Here is a 20,404-nt window from a genome sequence, read left to right on the forward strand (position 1 = left end):
CGTGCCCTTGGAGTCTAGGGAGTTATAGGGCAGGGCAATGTCTCCTCTTCCTGTTGACAATTTGTTTCACAGGACCAGAACCTCAAAGTAACAGATTCATATAGTAGTTTAACATCTTCCAAGAACAGCTGTTCATATAGCATAAATGACATGCCATTCATATGAGAACATCAATTCATAAACTTTAAAGTCCCACAAATCCTCCATTATGAAATGGGCCCCTGCTGACAGGCAAGTAGAAACATACCGGGCCATGACAGACGGAGCGAGGACAGGGGACACTTTTCCTCCTACCAGTGTGGATGCAACCATGACACTTTTCCTCCTACCAGTGTGGATGCAACCATGACATGCCCAGTACGTACAGTATATATATGTACTGTAGCTGGACTGAGGGTTTGCATTTGGACCATCATTTAGGCACTGGGTTTCCTTTGCTTGATATTAACAGATTTCATGTTTCAAGCAGCACATCAGAATCATTAGTACAACAAACATCATTAACAGTCCTCACATCAAACTAACAAACCAAATCCCATCACAGATACCCTGGTCTGAAGACACCCTGGCACAGTGCAACTTGTAGCATGTGGGAAAAACCACAATGTCCCTCCCTCTACTACTACTGACCAACCAGCAGTAATATACACAACTACAATGTCCCTCCCTCTATTGGCTGACCCCACGGTATGATAAGGCACCTGGCAACCTGATCCCTAGCAACCAATCGGTTTGGTTCGGGCCAGAGGTGGGAAGGGCCAGTTACATATTTTGTCTCTGAGAGAGGGCTGTGAGATGGTGTGCTAAAAGTCACCGGCAGGTAATTCTGTAACACAATTAGCGAAACCAAAACTTGTATGGCGGTGATGCCTTGTGTCAGTTCCATTGATGGTTTGAATCATTTAGTTTTAGTTTGATGCTTCTATGATGATCCATAAAAAATGTATTGAGGATAAAATATTAAAATGCATTTTTGTATGATTTGATTATTTCTATCAAATCAACACAACTGTTTATGCAAATCAAAGGTTGTAAAAGTAGGCCAGCCATTTTTTAAATAATTAGCACTTGTTTTGATGTTTCTATGACAATGCAAAAGCGATTGTGAGCAAGAGATTTAACGTCAAATGTCTGTTGAATGTCTGATATAAAACCTACTTTACCTCGGTTCAGCCCTCTCGGTGATGGCTGGTGACGTCATACAAATAATCCGCAGTACTAGAAGGAACCTGTGCAATTGACAACCATCATTTTTCCGGGTTGGCCTGTCATGCAAAAGGAGGCACACGGGACCGCGTACCTGGTTGTTTTGAGTTCTACGTGTTAATACGAAGATTTCCTTATCGATTCCAGGTGTAGACCTATACTTTCTCGATCTTGAAGGTATGTGTTTATCTGGACTGTAATCTACTGTTGTGCTTTCACTTTGAAGGTACTAAAGTGTCTTCAATTCATCTTTGTAGGGTTACTACAAACGCGCAGCATAATTTCAGGCATTAGCAACAGGTATCATGACTAAAAAAATGTGTTAATGTTTTGGTTGTAGCATGTTGAAACACTTTGTCTGTAAACAAATGAAGTTGGGCGCCTGAGTGATAGCCTAGGCCTATATACTTCAAATTGTTATAAACTGATAAAGCAAACTCAGATATGAACTCGACGGCTGAAAATTGCATAGCCTAAGAGAAAGCAATTTGTTGATTTAAATTCTCATCTCAAAGAATGATCATGCTTATGTCAAATAATTAGCGAAATGGTTATAGTTGAACACAGAACTGAAGTTCTGCTGGTGTGAGAATAGAACCAGTCTTTACAAATTGAAAGGAAAAAAGCAAAACTATTCTCATACTTCCTCAATGTGAAGGCAGCTTTTCAAAAGTAATTATACCACTTCCTCATTTTGTTTATTCAAAACACGCATTTAATTCGCCAAGTTCTCTCATTTGCTTTGCCGATCTTATGCATTGTTACTTGTAGTTTGAGATGGGTTATTTTGTGCAACAATGTAATTTTGTGTAACGATACAATACAATAGATTTTTTTATTGAAGGTTACAAGTAGACTACAAACAGTTATTCAGCCTTGATAACATTTCCCAGGAGAGAAAGAAGGTAAGCAGCAGGAGAGAAGCGGTCTTATCGGCATTCACTTGAATGATACTACGATATATGCAAAGATAAGAGGTCGTATAGGCATTCACTTGAATGATGGTACAATATATGCAGAAGGACGTTTAGCAGATTTTAGGAAGCAATAGCCAGTGATGAAACAGAAAGGACACTGTCACCTGTGCTTTGACATGCATTGCATCTGTAAGAACAAGGTTGATGATTCTGCATGGAAATCAAAGGACTTGAGATGCGCTATGCAGATATAGCTCCTCCATTTCCTGGTTCTTAAAATTCGAATAATTAGCCTAAATTCGGTTTAAGTGACAAGACACGAAAGTATAGCGTAGAGAGTCATTGTACCATCTAAACAGCGGCGAAATATATTTTCCAGAACCAAAAATATAGTTTTTTTCACCTGTTTGAAACTGGTGTACAAAACCGAAAGTGCAAGACGCAAAAACGAAACTTAAGAACGGGAAGTATAGAAATACCGCACATAGAACAGATCTACCGCTTCTTAGACTTGCTTTCGATGGGAATGACAGATCTAACACTTATATTTCTATGTGAATATGGTCGGACAGCCCAAAAAGTTACATATTGCAGCTTTAAAGGCTCATCATACTAAGAATGTTCTTTGTCTGTTAGTTCTGCTTGCTGGAGTTGTGTATTGCCTTGTACTTCACAGATCATACTTTATTTGAGTTAAAAACCTGTGCAGAGAACTTACTGAAAGCTTCAGTGTGGGAGTTGATGTCTGACTCTACTGCAATGCTATCTTTTGGTATACATCCTTTGTAATGAGATGAACCTCTCAATCTCTTTGCTGTGGTGTCAGTTACTAGTGGATAGAGTAAACACCTCATGTTCAGCTATTGTCTGTTTATTTGCAAACCCTTGAAATTGTGCATGCTGCAAACAGGTATTGCAGTTATAAGTACTATATTGGTTTATGTAGTATACTAGACTGTAATTCCATTTCAAAGTGGGACCACTTTGTGGTTAGAGTTATTACTCAGCTACATGAGATCCACAGCAAGGTGACTTCCTTCAAATCAACCAAGACTGCCGCTATGGGCTCTTCTCAGTTTGTGCCGTCCTTTCAGGTCTGTCCACATTTGGAACAGCCAGCCAATAGTGGAAGTCTTCTTGGGAGATGTAACTTTTATTGATATTGATTTTTCTAAGTAAGAAGTCATGTTTTAGAGTAAACCTTTTGCTAAATTAAGTTCAAGTTTTATTAGTCGTATGTACAGGATACACATGGTATACATTGTCCAACGAAATGCTTACTTGCAGGTTCCTTCTAGACAATGCAACAACAATAATAAATAATAAATTATAAGAATACGAACATAAAGTAAATGGCTCAGTGGAATAGAATAAACATTTTAGCATCAGTATAATACAGGAAGGCCCAATTTATAGTTCAATATTTACACGTGTATCGGGGAAGGATGGGGATGGGGGAGACATTTTTAAATTCAGCAGTTTATTAAGAGTCTGGTAGCAGCAGTTGTGATGTGTGTGTGTACGTCTGTGTGGTTGTGTGCATGAGTGGGTGCATGTGTGCCAAGGTGCAGAGAATCTGAGCAAGTGGTCAGTCCAGTTCAACTTGGAATGATTATGAGTAGTAAACATAGTGATGAAGTTCCTAATATTGGAATGATTATGAGTTGTAACATAGTGATGAAGTTCCTAATATTTTAATGATTATGAGTAGTAACATAGTGATGAAGTTCCTAATATTTACCTGATTATGAGTTGTAACATAGTGATGAAGTTCCTAATATTGGAATGATTATGAGTAGTAACATAGTGATGAAGTTCCTAATATTGGAATGATTATGAGTAGTAAACATAGTGATGAAGTTCCTAATATTTTAATGATTATGAGTAGTAACATAGTGGTGAAGTTCCTAATATTTTAATGATTATGAGTTGTAACATAGTGATGAAGTCCTAATATTGGAATGATTATGAGTAGTAACATAGTGATGAAGTTCCTAATATTTTAATGATTATGAGTTGTAACATAGTGATGAAGTTCCTAATATTGGAATGATTATGAGTTGTAACATAGTGATGAAGTTCCTAATATTGGAATGATTATGAGTAGTAACATAGTGATGAAGTTCCTAATATTGGAATGATTATGAGTTGTAACATAGTGATGAAGTTCCTAATATTGGACTGATTATGAGTTGTAACATAGTGATGAAGTTCCTAATATTGGACTGATTATGAGTTGTAACATAGTGATGAAGTTCCTAATATTGGAATGATTATGAGTTGTAACATAGTGATGAAGTTCCTAATATTGGAATGATTATGAGTTGTAACATAGTGATGAAGTTCCTAATATTGGAATGATTATGAGTTGTAACATAGTGATGAAGTTCCTAATATTGGAATGATTATGAGTTGTAACATAGTGATGAAGTTCCTAATATTGGAATGATTATGAGTTGTAACATAGTGATGAAGTTCCTAATATTGGACTGATTATGAGTTGTAACATAGTGATGAAGTTCCTAATATTGGAATGATTATGAGTTGTAACATAGTGATTGAGTTTGTTCATGCTTCTACATCTGCTCTGGCAGAATGTTTACACATCATGGCATTCTAGATGTATCAGCCCAACGGCAGCCCTGTCACTGGGCAAGAGAAATCTAACCACTTTCAAATTCATAGATGTAAAGACTGACATCATTTTAAATAGGTCCGTCTCCATTTAGTTGACTGGTTGATTGTTTGGTCGATAGTATGTTGACAGATTTCTTTAGTCGAGCAGTAGCAAACCAATTAAATATTTGAATGGTGTACAAGACACCAGTCTGATTGGTTCCTGTCTGAGTGGACTAATCCATTGTGGAGGATGGCACGGTCCATCACTAAGACTTGTGCTACTGAAATGGTATATTGTTTTATTATGAAAGAACAATGGTGCAATACTAATAAACATTTTATTATTTTATAACAAATGCACTTTCTCCTGCATTGGATAGCGGTCATTGTCTGCGGTTCTGAAACATCAGTGCGCTGTTGAATTGCGCCTTTTCCTAGACCATGTTGCTATGTGCATAATAGCAAAGTTAACCAGCATATTGGTGTTGAGAACAATGCGGTAGAGGGAGAAGCGGAGTTAGGAGACGAGAAAACAGCCCCTGCCTTATTGTCTAAGAAAAGTGAGGAGAGAGGAAACCCCAACTTAATTAGGTCTGTAATCAATAACCTAACTGTTAAATGTGGCTGTCTTTATAAATCATCCATATATATATATCTACAGAAATAAGACAGATCCTGTTTCTGCTTGTGTGTTTTTAATAGCCTACTGTTTCAGTGAGCACCAAGCTTCACACCAAGCTTCACACCAAGCTTCACACAACCACGTGTCAGTTAAACAATTTCACAAATGTGTCTGTTTTTAATGTTTGCTAAGCTGAAATAAAGGCTTTACACGTTTTATTAGTTAGAACAGCCTCTCTGGTATTACTTATCATTTATTTAGTGTTGTTTACACTCTTCCAAATTGTCAGAAAAGTAATATTTATAATAATAATAACCCTCCTTTTTCTTGATCTCCGTATCGTTATTATTATGTTGTTATTATTAGTAGGCTTAGTATAGCAGCTTTGTGTAACCACCACCGAGCTGCAGGCCAAAGAGTGCATCCTGTTTACTCTTAAAACCGTAACTCACTTAGGCCTATATTTTAAAATGATATAGGTTATGTATCATAGTCATTAATTTGTTCATGTCATCACACAGCAGACGAGTCATTCATGATTTGAAATGCAATCAAGCATTTTAGTTTTAGTTTTAAAATAAAGCGACCCTTGGAGAATTAGCATAAACAAAAAATACACCGTTCCATTTTGGAAATTGCATTCACAAATGAATGTGACTGTTTTTAGTCTTCGCTGTAATAAAGGCTTTACGAAAAAAAACATTACGACAGACTCTCTGGTACGCTTGTCATGTATTTAGTGTTGTTTACATTGTTCCAAATGGTCAGAACATTATATTGTAATCTAACAGCACATGTTTGATCCACATATTATGCACGCAGTACTTTCTCCTTACCTTCTTTTTCTTGATCTCCAGTATTTTCCAGTCAAATTTATTCCACACATCTGACTTCCCCTTTACCTCGCAAGCAACCAGTAAACATGCCCCTGTTTAGAGTTTATTTGCCACGTCCTCTGCATCCATTTTGCTGTCACATGTGTTCAGAGTTTGTTATAACCAATATATTGATGTGACTATGATATGCTATAGTTCAGGCCCTATTGGTCACCTACATGCGATGCATACATGTGTCATGTAAAGACAGCAAGAGTTGAGGAATAGGGAATCAGTTTCGGTATCAGGACTTCTCAGTCAGAAATTGCTGTAATTATGTTGAGGCTTCAGCAACATGGACAGCACGATAAACACTGATGAAGTTCTGTAGTTGTCGCAGCAGCAGGGAGGACAGAGAGACAACGGGTGCTAGTCACACATTCACTCGCTGTCATTTTTTAAACACAGCACAGCATGTCTGAGCACAATCGAATTAAGAAATGTCAACCAATCGATTGGTCGAAAGAATAGACAGCTCTCGGTCTACCAATATTTTTTGGGGGTGAAAAATTACATTATTGGGTTATTCTGAGGCGTTTATAAGTTATATTCTACTCAAAATATTCTGTATCATTAAATTAAATAGCCATTGAATAGCAGGAAATATAGTTGAAGTCGGAAGTTTACATACACTTGTAGTCAGTAAAACTCATTTTTCAACCACTCCACAAATTTCTTGTTAACAAACTATAGTTTTGGCAAGTCGGTTAGGACATCTACTTTGTGCATGAAGTTTACAATCACTAAGTTTACTGTGCTTTCAAACAGCTTAGAAAATTGCAGAAAAGGATGTCATGGCTTTAGAAACTTCTGAGAGGCTAATTGACATCATTTGAGTCAATTGGAGTTGTACCTGTGGATGTATTTCAAGGCCTACCTTCAAACTCAGTGCCTCTTTGCTTGACATCATAGGAAAATCAAAAGAAATCAGCCAAGACCTCAGAAAAACAATGGTAGACCTTCACAAGTCTGTTTCATCCTTGGGAGCAATTTCCAAATGCCTGAAGGCACCACGTTCATCTGTACAAACAATAGTACGCAAGTATAAACACCATGGGACCACGCAGCCGTCATACCACTCAGGAAGGAGACACCTTCTGTTTCCTAGAAATGAACGTACTTTGGTGCGAAAAGTGCAAATCAATCCCAGAACAACAGCAAAGGACCTTGTGAAGATGCTGGAGGAAACAGGTACAAAAGTATCTATATCCACAGTAAAATGAGTCCTTTATTGACATAACCTGAAAGGCCGCTCAGCAAGGAAGAAGCTGAAACCACCATAAAAAAGCCAGACTACGGTTTGCAACTGCACATGGGGACAAAGATTGTACTTTTTGTAGAAATGTCATCTGTTCTGATGAAACAAAAATACAACTGTTTGGCATAATGACCATTGTTATGTTTGGAGGAAAAAGGGGGAGGCTTGCAAGCTGAAGAACACCATCCTAACTGTGAAGCACTGGGGTGGCAGCATCATGTTGTGGGGGTGCTTTGCTGCAGGAGGGACTGGTGCACTTCACAAATAGATGGCATCATGAGGAAGGAAAATTATGTGGATATATTGAAGCAACATCTCAAGACATCAGTCAGGAAGTTAAAGCTTGGTCGCAAATGGGTCTTCCAAATGGACAATGACCCCAAGCATACTTCCAAAGTTTTGGCAAAATGGCTTAATGACAACAAAGTCAAGGTATTGGAGGGGCCATCACAAAGTCCTGACCTCAATCCTATAGAACATTTGTGGGCAGAACTGAAAAAGCGTGTGCGAGCAAGGAGGCCAACAAACCTGACTCCGTTACACCAGCTCTGTCAGGAGGAATGGGTCAAAATTCACCCAACTTATTGTGGGAAGCTTGTGGAAGACTACCCGAAACATTTGACACAAGTTAACAATGTAAATGCAATGCTACCAAATACTAATTGAGTGTATGTAAACTTCTGACCCACTCGGAATGTGATGAAAGAAATAAAAGCTGAAATAAATAATTCTCTTTACTATTATTCTGAAATGTCACATTCTTAAAATAAGGTAGTGATCCTAACTGACCTAAGACAGGGCATTTTTACTAGCATTAAATGTCAGGAATTATGAAAAACTGAGTTTAAATGTATTTGGCTAAGGTGTATGTAAACTTCTTACTTCAACTGTAGATTCTGCCTTAACATTTACCTTGCAGCAGAAGAATGCATACGTGTTCAAGGTACTGTATGTAGAGGTAACTGTATCTCTGGTGTGTGAATACTATAATGTTGAGCCTAAGAAGTGTTATGGAAATCAAAATGATAGGAGAGCAAGGTTTAGTCTGCATAGGGCAGGACCAGAAGGTGGCCATTATTGTGTCAGTGAAAGTCTAGGTTTTGGCTGTGCATTCCTATGTGCTGCAGCGTAACTTAAGTGCGGCTTGACATAGCCTTAAGGCAAAGATACTTGTCTGACTAGCTAGTTCTGTAAGTGTTGATTTGTGTTTGGCCTCTTGTCTCTCTCCTGTATGCCAGGGGTCTTTCATGGATGCTAGTGTTTTGGTAATGAAGATGCACTGCTTGTACTGGTGTTATGACGTTTTTATTCCTTCCTTGAATGTTTTAGGTTTACCTGTGATATAATTTTTTACATAAAGTTGCAGAGAACATGGATGTAGCATGATGATTACATTATGAATACAACAACATGTTATCACAATCACACACTGCATGTCACATCTGTTAAGTAAACATCTGGATTTTCCTAGACCACATTGCTGCTATACTAATGGTCTATTGCTGGTCTGAAAGAGAAATTGGAGTTTGTCTCTGGTGTATGTCACCAACAGATGTAGCGTTTACCTTTGTTAGTTGGCTACAATTTGTTCAATGTGTTGTTAAGCTTGGCATGTCTGTTTGACAGACTGAAGATAGACACTGACACATTGCCAAAAAAAGAATTGAGTGGAGAAGACAAGAGAGACAGCCAAACACAAATACAGAGGAAATGCCAGTCTGATACTTTGTAACTTCCTGGGTGGCTTGTGTCTGATGTAGCACATTTGTCACACTATAAAATTGACACATCCGTCTTTAAACACTCTGCAACACGCTGCAGGACTAAAGCAATGTGAACTAGTCCCCAGAAGCCTTCAACATATTTTGAGTTGTCTTTTTCGTCATCTTACCCTCCTTTAGAAATTAGCATGATACATTGAATTGAGGGTAACACATAGGCAGGGTTCAATCCAAAATTATGCTGTAGCATGCTTGACATTTTAAAGTTCCAGTATGTAGCTTTGTGGGCGACCTGACCAAATGCAAAAATAAATGTGTGTTTATCGATCTGTCATTCTCATTGACAGCAAGCGGTAGATCCCTTCTGTGTGCGCTATTTCTCAGTGATTTAGATTGTACAATGATTTTGTCAAAAACTGAAATTAGTCGAACATGATAGAATTTTAGCAACCAGGAAATGGCGGAGACATTTCTACATATTGTGGCTTTAAAGGTAATTTTCAATTGAGCCAATATCTGCAGCATTTACCTTGAATGCGATCTCTGCAGAAACCGTAACATTTTCTTTAAAATACACATGGTCTACAAGTATGATCGGATTGAATCCCAGCTTGACTCTAGTAAAGTTACATTCTTCTGAAATGTATCCATTTACAGTGCCAATCTGTGATTGGTACATCCATTTTTGGACGTTTAAATAATTATATAGAATAGAATATAACTTAAAATAGTTAGAATAGTTCAAATGTCTAACCCATCAGAATCCAACATATAAGTATTTTGTACTCCATTGTTTGTGAACAAACACTGCCTAGCCTCAAAACAAGGATAACACTATAATTTGTATCCCATGGATGGTCAGTCCTTGCATCAATAGCTCTGTCTATGAATTTGAGAGTGGTTACATTTCCCAGGCCCCATCCCTCAGCGTTGTACTAAAACAGTGGGAGGGTGCCCTTTAATGTGTTTACCATAATACTTATTGTAAAATGTGGTATCGGCAGTCAGAATGTCAAAGCAACTATTGCTGTTGTGCATCACTGAGTTTAAACCCCTAGGCAATAACAATGCCTAATATTACACCTTCTCAGAGCTCCTAGATTTAAAATTCTAAACACTGTGCTTGGTCAATAAGATGTAGTTTTCTAAAGAGATTTCTGTTGTTTATAGATATTAATGAGATATTATCTGTACATTTTTTAAAATTTATTTTACCTTTATTTAACTAGGCAAGTCAGTTAAGAACAGATTCTTATTTTCAATGACGGCCTAGGAACAACATAATGTACACACTTCCTAAAGAATTTATTTACATGCTTGCTTTGCTTCATGTTTTCTCCATAATCTTTTGTGAATGCTTTATGTTGCTGAGGTTCAATAACTGGCAAGCATTCAAATTGGTTATGAAGCTAAAGTAGCTCCTTTGTAGTTGCGTTTTACTATTTTATAAATCCTTTACAAAACCTTTGTAGAAGTGTCCATGGTAAAAAAAATAGTTTTGTTTGTGCATGTGTACTAGAGGTCGACTGATTAATTAGGGCCGATTTCAAGTTTTCATAACAATCAGTAATCGGCATTCAGCAGCAGGCTCGTAAGCATTCATTCAAACAGCACTTACCTGCGTTTGCCAGCAGCTCTTAGCAATGCTTGAAGCACAGCACTGTTTATGACTTCAAGCCTATCAACTCCCGAGGTTAGGCTGGCAATACTATAGTGCCTATAATAACATCCAATAGTCAAAGGTATATGAAATACAAATGGTGTAGAGAGAAATTCTATAATTCCAATAATAACAACAACCTAAAACTTCTTAACTGGGCATATTGAAGACTCATGTTAAAAGGAACCACCAGCTTTCATATGTTCTCATGTTCTGAGCAAGGAACGGAAACGTTAGCTTTCTTACATGGCACATATTGCACTTTTACTTTCTTTTCCAACACTGTGTTTTTGCATTATTTAAACCAAAGTGAACATGTTTCATTATTTATTTGAGACTAAATGTATTTTAATTATGTATAATATTAAGTTAAAATAAAAGTGTTCATTGTTCATTCAGTATTGTTGTAATTGTCATTATTACAAATATATAAAAATCGACCAATTAATCGGTATCTGCTTTCTTTGGAACTCCAATAATGGGTATCGGTATCGGCGTTGAAAAATCATAATCGGTCGACCTCTAGTGTGTACGTGTGTGTGTGTGTGTACATGAGTTCAAGACACAGAGGCTGCATAGCAGGCCTGCCTCTGGAAAAAGGAGGCTAACGCTCAGATTCAGTAGTTGGTGGTAGCATGCCTTGGTGGAATAAACAATACTGTATGTAGGCCTCTCCCTAATTGAATAAACTGGTGAAATGATGCATTGAGTTGTACTTCAAGCACACAAGTCCATAGGCCTACACCTGCGATGCGTAAATAGTACACCTCTACAAAATGTTAATTCTGTCTAGTATGTCACAATGTTTTGTTGTGGATCCCACTAAAGCATTCAACTAGATTTGCAAAGTATGTTCATTCAGACGCATGTTTCAGTCAGACATGTATGCACAGTCACGCGATGGGTGGCAAGTTCACACAGGTTTCCCCCAAGTTGCGGATCACACCTCTTCTGCTCTTGGCATTTTTCTGTGCTCTCTCGTTCCCCTTTTATTCCATGGCACAGATACATGAATATGCAGTAGACTAGAGGGGTAAACTACAAAGATACACAGAAACATGGGTATGCAGTAGGCTAGAGGGGTAAACTACAAATATACACAGATACATGGGTATGCAGTAGACTAGAGGGGTAAACTACAAATATACACAGATACATGGGTATGCAGTAGACTAGAGGGGTAAACTACAAAGTTACACAGATACATGGGCATGCAGTAGACTAGAGGGGTAAACTACAAAGATACACAGATACATGGGTATGCAGTAGACTAGAGGGGTAAACTACAAAGATACACAGATACATGGGTATGCAGTAGACTAGAGGGGTAAACTACAAAGATACACAGATACATGGGTATGCAGTAGACTAGAGGGGTAAACTACAACGATACACAGATACATGGGTATGCAGTAGACTAGAGGGGTAAACTACAACAAAGATACAGTAGACTAGATAAACATACACAGATACATGGGTATGCAGTAGACTAGAGGGGTAAACTACAAAGATACACAGATACATGGGTATGCAGTAGACTAGAGGGGTAAACTACAAAGATACACAGATACATGGGTATGCAGTAGACTAGAGGGGTAAACTACAAAGATACACAGATACATGGGTATGCAGTAGACTAGAGGGGTAAACTACAAAGATACACAGATACATGGGTATGCAGTAGACTAGAGGGGTAAACTACAAAGCAGGATCAAGGAGTTAGCCAGCAAATGTTCCTAAAAATTATGAATTACATTTTTGAAATGTAAGCTTTAAGTGGGCATGATCTAATTGATACAACCAAACACACATATTGAAGTTAAGCTTTCTTAACGAAACAGAACATCTGTAGTTCATTTTGGTTGCTTTTCAAAGTTAAGCTTTCTTAATGAACCAGAACATCTGTAGTTAACTTTGATAAGCAACCAAAATGAAGCTTTCTTAACGAACCAGAACATCTCTAGTTCATTTTGGTTGCTTATCAAAGTTAACTCATTGATTCTGCTTTGTAGTATACCCCTCAGGAGTCTCCAAAACAACTTCTGTTTTGTTTCGTATGCTTTTGTTCCAACCCAGCAGTAACACCTGATTCATCAAATTGTGGTTCTAACCTTTATTTAAACAGGGAGTCCTATTAGAAATGAGTGGTTCAGGGTGGTGATCTGAAGACCATGATTAGCTGCACACATTCTGGCCTAGTAGGTCTATATATGATAGAGTATACGTACGTTCAGTATAAATCAAGCTATTCTGTAAGACCAACAGACAGACCAGATTATATACAGTACCAGTCAAAAGTTTGGACAAACCAACTCATTGAATGATTTTCCTATTTTTTAAAACTCATTTCTACATTGACAAATAATAGTGAAGACGTTAAAACAATGAAATACTACATATGGAATCATGTAGTAACCAACAAAGTGTTAAACAAATCTAAATATATTTTATATTCTTCAAATAGCCACCCTTTGACTTGATGACAGCTTCACACACTCTTGGCATTCTCTCAACCAGCTTCAACTGGAATGCTTTTCCAACAGTCTTGAAGGAGTTCCCACATATGCTGAGCACTTGTTGGCTGCTTTTCCTTCACTCTGCGGTCCAACTCATCCCAAACCATCTCAATTGGGTTGAGGTCGGGTGATTTTGGAGGCCAGTTCATCTGATGCAGCACTCCATCACTCTCCTTCTGGATGTGTGTTGGGTCATTGTCCTGTTGAAAAACAAATGATAGTCCCACTAAGCACAAACGAGATGGGATGGCGTATCGCTGCAGAATGCTGTGGTAGCCATGCTGGTTAAGTGTGACTTGAATTCTAAATAAATCACTGACTGTCACCAGCACAGCACCCCCACATTCTCAAATGTGGACTATTCAGACCAAAATAAAAATTTCCACCAGTCTAATGTTCATTGCTTGTGTTTCTTTGCCCAAGCAAGTCTCTTCTTATTATTGGTGTCCTTTAGTAGTGGTTTCTTTGCAGCAATTCAACCATGAAGGCCTGATTCACGCAGACTCCCCTGAACAGTTGATGTTGAGATGTGTCTGTTGCTTGAACTCTGAAGCATTTATTTGGGTTGCAATATCTGACGCTGGTAACACTAATGAACCTATCCTCTGCAGCAGAGGTAACTCCGGGTTTCTTCCTTTCCTGTGGCGGTCCTCATGATGGCCAGTTTCATCATAGTGCTTGATGGTTTTTGCGACTGCACTTTCAAAGTTCTTTAAATTCTCCGGATTGACTGACCTTCATGTCTTAAAGTAATGATGGACTGTCATTTCTCTTTGCTTATTTGAGCAGTTTTTGTCATAATATGGACTTGGTCTTTTACCAAATAGGGCTATCTTCTGTATACTCCCCCTACCTTGTCACAACAGAACTGATTGGTTCAAATGCATTAAGAAGGAAAGAAATTCCACAAATTAACTATTAACAAGGCACACCTGTTAATTGAAATGTATTCCAGGTGACTACCTCATGAAGCTGGTGGAGAGAATGCCAAGAGTGTGCAAAGCTGTCATCAAGCGAAAGGTGGCTACTTTGGAGAATTTGAAATATAAAATATATTTTGATTTGTTTAACACTTTTTTGGTTACTACATGATTCCATATGTGTTATATCATAGTTTTGATGTCTTCACTATTATTCTACAACATTTTAAAAAGAAAGAAAACCCTTTGAATGGGAGTAGATGTGTCCAAACTTTTGATTGGTACTATACATGTATAAAATCAATCATTTTGGATTTACTGTATGCTACAAACATATCTAAAATACTGTGTGTTTGAATTACTGTCTGGGCAGCATTTAAAAAACCTTAATATTCTCAATTTTCCTTTTAACAATTTCCATGAGTAGATGACAATATGGATGTGGATATGAGGTCAACAGCACGAATAAGCATTACATGCCGTAATCACGAGCTGCATTCTGTCTATTTAGAATATCACAATTTTTTTAGGGCATTGTCTGGGCTGCATTGCATGTGTAAAACCCAATTCCAGTGGGTCAGACGTTTACATACACTAAGTTGACTGTGCCTTTTAAACAGCTTGGACAATTCCAGAAAATTATGTCATGGCTTTAGAAGCTTCTGATAGGCTAGTTGACATCATTTGAGTCAATTGGAGGTGTACCTGTGGATGTATTTCAAGGTCTACCCTCAAACTCAGTGCCTCTTGCTTGACATCATGGGGAAATCGAAAGAAATAAGCCAAGACCTCAGAAAAACAATTGTAAACCTCCACAAGTCTGGTTCATCCTTGGGAACAATTTCCAGAAGCCTGAAGGTACCACATTCATCTGGACAAACAATAGTATGCAAACCGCTCAGGAAGGAGACGCGTTTTGTCTCCTCGAGATGAACGTACTTTGGTGCGAAAACTGCAAATAAATCCCAGAACAACAGCAAAGGACCTTGTGAAGATGCTGGAAGAAACGGGTACAAAAGTATCTATATCCACAGTAAAACGCGTCCTATATCGACATAACCTGAAAGGCCGCTCAGCAAGGAAGAAGCCACTGCTCCAAAACTGCCATAAAAAAAGCCAGACTACGATTTGCATCTGTACTTGGGGACAAAGATCATACTTTTTGTAGAAATGTCCTCTGGTCTGATGAATCAAAAATAGAATCGTTTGGCCATAATGACCATCGTCATGTTTGGAGGAAAAAGGGGGATGCTTGCAAGCTGAAGAACACCATCCCAACCGTGAAACACGGGGGTGCTTTGCTGCAGGAGGGACTGGTGCACATCAAAAAATAGATGGCTTCATCAGGAAGGGAAATTATGTGGATATATTGAAGCAACATCTCAAGACATCAGTCAGGAAGTTAAAGCTTGGTCGCAAATGGGTCTTCCAAATGGACAATGACCCCAAGCATACTTCCAAAGTTGTGGCAAAATGGCTTAAGGACATCAAAGTCAAGGTATTGGAGTGGCCATCAAAAAACCCTGACCTCTATCCTATAGAAAATGTGTGGGTAGAACTGAAAAAGTGTGTGTGAGCAAGGAGGCCAACAAACCTGACTCAGTTACACAAGCTCTGTCAGGAGGAATGGGCCAAAATTCACCCAACTTATTGTGGAAACCTTGTGGAAGGCTACCCGAAACATTTGTCCCAAGTTAAAGATTTTAAAGGCAATGCTATCAAATAGTAATTGAGTGTATGTACATTTACATTTACATTTAAGTCATTTAGCACACGCTCTTATCCAGAGCGACTTACAAATTGGTGCATTCACCTTATGACATCCAGTGGAGCAGCCACTATACAATAGTGCATCTAAATATTTTAAGGGGGGGAGGGTGAGAAGGATTACTTTATCCTATCCTAGGTATTCCTTAAAGAGGTGGGGTTTCAGGTGTCTCCGGAAGGTGGTGATTGACTCCGCTGTCCTGGCGTCGTGAGGGAGGTTGTTCCACCATTGGGGGGCCAGAGCAGCGAACAGTTTTGACTGGGCTGAGCGGGAACTGTACTTCCTCAGTGGTAGGGAGGCGATCAGGCCAGAGGTGGATGAATGCAGTGCCCTTGTTTGGGTGTAGGGCCTGATCAGAGCCTGGAGGTACTGAGGTGCCGTTCCCCTCACAGCTCCGTAGGCAAGCACCATGGTCTTGTAGCGGATGCGAGCTTCAACTGGAAGCCAGTGGAGAGAGCGGAGGAGCGGGGTGACGTGAGAGAACTTGGGAAGGTTGAACACCAGACGGGCTGCGGCGTTCTGGATGAGTTGTAGGGGTTTAATGGCACAGGCAGGGAGCCCAGCCAACAGCGAGTTGCAGTAATCCAGACGGGAGATGACAAGTGCCTGGATTAGGACCTGCGCCGCTTCCTGTGTGAGGCAGGGTCGTACTCTGCGGATGTTGTAGAGCATGAACCTACAGGAACGGGCCACCGCCTTGATGTTAGTTGAGAACGACAGGGTGTTGCCCAGGATCACGCCAAGGTTCTTAGCGCTCTGGGAGGAGGACACAATGGAGTTGTCAACCGTGATGGCGAGATCATGGAACGGGCAGTCCTTCCCCGGGAGGAAGAGCAGCTCCGTCTTGCCGAGGTTCAGCTTGAGGTGGTGATCCGTCATCCACACTGATATGTCTGCCAGACATGCAGAGATGCGATTCGCCACCTGGTCATCAGAAGGGGGAAAGGAGAAGATTAATTGTGTGTCGTCTGCATAGCAATGATAGGAGAGACCATGTGAGGTTATGACAGAGCCAAGTGACTTGGTGTATAGCGAGAATAGGAGAGGGCCTAGAACAGAGCCTGGGGGACACCAGTGGTGAGAGCACGTGGTGAGGAGACGGATTCTCGCCACGCCACCTGGTAGGAGCGACCTGTCAGGTAGGACGCAATCCAAGCGTGGGCCGCGCCGGAGATGCCCAACTCGGAGAGGGTGGAGAGGAGGATCTGATGGTTCACAGTATCGAAGGCAGCCGATAGGTCTAGAAGGATGAGAGCAGAGGAGAGAGAGTTAGCTTTAGCAGTGCGGAGCGCCTCCGTGATACAGAGAAGAGCAGTCTCAGTTGAATGACTAGTCTTGAAACCTGACTGATTTGGATCAAGAAGGTCATTCTGAGAAAGATAGCGGGAGAGCTGGCCAAGGACGGCACGTTCAAGGGTTTTGGAGAGAAAAGAAAGAAGGGATACTGGTCTGTAGTTGTTGACATCGGAGGGATCGAGTGTAGGTTTTTTCAGAAGGGGTGCAACTCTCGCTCTCTTGAAGACGGAAGGGACGTAGCCAGCGGTCAGGGATGAGTTGATGAGCGAGGTAAGGTAAGGGAGAAGGTCTCCGGAAATGGTCTGGAGAAGAGAGGAGGGGATAGGGTCAAGCGGGCAGGTTGTTGGGCGGCCGGCCGTCACAAGACGCGAGATTTCATCTGGAGAGAGAGGGGAGAAAGAGGTCAGAGCACAGGGTAGGGCAGTGTGAGCAGAACCAGCGGTGTCATTTGACTTAGCAAACGAGGATCGGATGTCGTCGACCTTCTTTTCAAAATGTAAACGTCTGACCCACTGGGAATGTGATGAAATAAATAAAAGCTGAAATAAATCATACTCTCTACTATTATTCTGACATTTCACATACTTAAGATAAAGTGGTGATCCTAACTGACCTAAGACAGGGAATTGTTTATGAATTAGATGTCAGGAATTGAAGACTGAGTTTAAATGTATTTGGCTAAGGTGTATGTAAACTTCTGACTTCAACTGTATGTATTTTCGTTTGTTACATCAATTAAACCATGCCCATTTCAAGCTTATCCATCTTCAAAATAAAAAGTTATTTCAGAATATTTAGGCAAGTTAGCTGGCTAACTCATCGATCCTTCTTTGTAGTATAGCCCTGTGCTTACGATGAATTAGTCAGGTTAAGCCCTGTTGTAGGTGGCAGTTGGCAGTGAGGGAAGAGTTAATGTGGTGTCACACGAACGCTTGACACACACACACACGACAAACATATGCACACACTCCTCTCCCCCTGTTCCTGTCCCCAAGTTGCAGCTGTTTTCTGTCACGCTCTCTGTGGCGTCCAGATGTGTCCATCGTGACTGAGCAGGTGGCTGAGAGAGGGTTAGGCAGGCACGTACACAGACGCATTTTATACACTCAAACAAGCAGACTCTGTTGTATGTTAATCTTGAAGTCGTCATGCAATATGCACGTTTTTCTGGACAGATGGTCTCACAAAGACACACAATCACACAGACGTACATGCCCCGCAATGCCCACAGGAATGGTGAGGGTACTAAATAAGGACGAGCCTGTCATGCATGTCTAATGTTACCCACCCCCCTGTGTTTAGGTTCTTGATTTGCCAGTATGGGGAACCTGATCAAGGTGTTGACCAGGGACATAGACAACAATGCAGGGAATTTCTTCCTGGACTTTGAGAGTAAGTGATTTACACGCATTCATGCACACACTACATCTATAGCGTCACTGATTCCTCCAAAGAAAAAAGTACTGGTAGGGTGGTGTATTGGGGTGAAATGATATTTAAAACAAACGTGTTACCTTCATTTCATTTCCTGAATTGACTACTCTAAACTACCCAAGCCTAAAATATCCTCAGCCCTGATGTTATCTAGAAGTTGTCTAAAAGATTGCGTTCCATGCATTCAGCTCGTCCCTGTACAAACTCAACCATGTTATTAGCAAAGTATGAAATCCATGGCCCTCTTTTTCCTCTTAATTCTGGTCCAACATGTTGGAGACTACTTATGACTTCCATCCGGTTCAATTCAGATCCTTGATTTGCATAGTTCTCTTAAGGCAATTCAAGGCTAAAATACCAGTCTGTTCTATTTATCCACGTTTCCATAACAACTGGAGTTTTTTTCCTCACAGAGTATCTGGTGAATCTATTGGATTGGGTTGCGAAAAGCATAGGAGCATCAGGCTTACCTATCAAATTTAGATCAAATATTTTTAAGGGCTTCAAAGGCACAGCAGGGTCTAGAAATGCTACCTGGCATGAAATCTGATTGGAGGATCAGATTGTGTCTTCATAAACCTCTCCCAGCTCTCTCTATTCCCCCCTCTCTCCCTCATCTTGCAGCTTAGTTCAGTTTTTGGAATTAGCTGAGGGTTAGTTTATGGGATTTAGCAGGGCGAGAGAGGGAGAAATGCAGAGAAGCGAGTCGGGATTAAAAATCTGGTAGAATGGATCAAATAATCTTTAGAAGGCCCGCGTAGGTAGGATACAGAGAAGGAAAGAGCTACCTGCTCCGTGACAACAAAAGGATTAATGATCCTATTAATAGGACCGGGGAGACTAGCCCATACAAGATGCATTTAGTCAAAGAAACATTACGTATCAAATGAATACAAGAAGGCAGTGTTGCTGATGAAATGATGCAAGAGCACCCCCGAGTGTACAAAAGCTGGCAAAAATGGGCTTGAAAAAATAAATAAAAAATCCATAATAAAAAATCCATCCAGCTCTCTGTTTTTCTTTCTTTAGATATCGGGGAGTAGGGTGAGGGAGTAGCCATGCCCTTTGGGGTGAGGGGACGAGCTTGGGTGGGAAATCAAGTTTATTTTGCAGCACTTAATAATATCTCCACTTAATGTACTGTATAATGGATTAGTAAATAGTTTATTCATTATTTAGTAATCATTACTCCATTTTTAAGATATTAATATCCTTATAAACCATTTACTAATCATTAGTTAAGTCTTTGCATGACCTCATCTAGTGTGGGCTATTTATACTTTATAAATACTTTATAAATGTTTTGAATGACCAGTGTAATTTCTCACAAAAAGATGGGCTTGCCATTGGTAGACATTCCGAAACTACCTGATGCTCCTTAAGGTCTCAAAATAAATCCTTAAGCATCATCAGGTACTGCTGGAATGTCTACAAATGGCATGTCCATCCTTTTGTGAGAAATTACACTGGTCATTCAAAACATTTATAAAGTATTTATAAAGTATAAATAGCCCAATACATTTATAAGGTATTCATAAATAGCCCACAATTTAGATGAGGTCACGCAAAAATACTCAACTAATGATTAGTTA

The 20,404-nt window shown here is 39.7% G+C and overlaps 1 protein-coding gene across 1 annotated transcript in view; it reads left to right on the forward strand.

Moving 5' to 3' along the window:
* Positions 1-1,240: 1,240 nt before the first annotated feature.
* fam49ba (family with sequence similarity 49 member Ba) overlaps positions 1,241-20,404 on the forward strand; it is a 48,115-nt gene continuing 28,951 nt past the window's right edge. The window contains exons 1-2 of the mRNA XM_029642273.2: positions 1,241-1,383; positions 18,681-18,770. Coding sequence (XP_029498133.1) covers positions 18,698-18,770 — 73 coding nt within the window. The 5' untranslated portion in view covers positions 1,241-1,383; positions 18,681-18,697. The remainder of the gene's footprint in view (positions 1,384-18,680; positions 18,771-20,404) is intronic.

Source organism: Oncorhynchus nerka, linkage group LG9b (assembly GCF_034236695.1).
Source record: "Oncorhynchus nerka isolate Pitt River linkage group LG9b, Oner_Uvic_2.0, whole genome shotgun sequence".
In the NCBI taxonomy this organism is placed as follows: Eukaryota; Metazoa; Chordata; class Actinopteri; order Salmoniformes; family Salmonidae; genus Oncorhynchus; species Oncorhynchus nerka.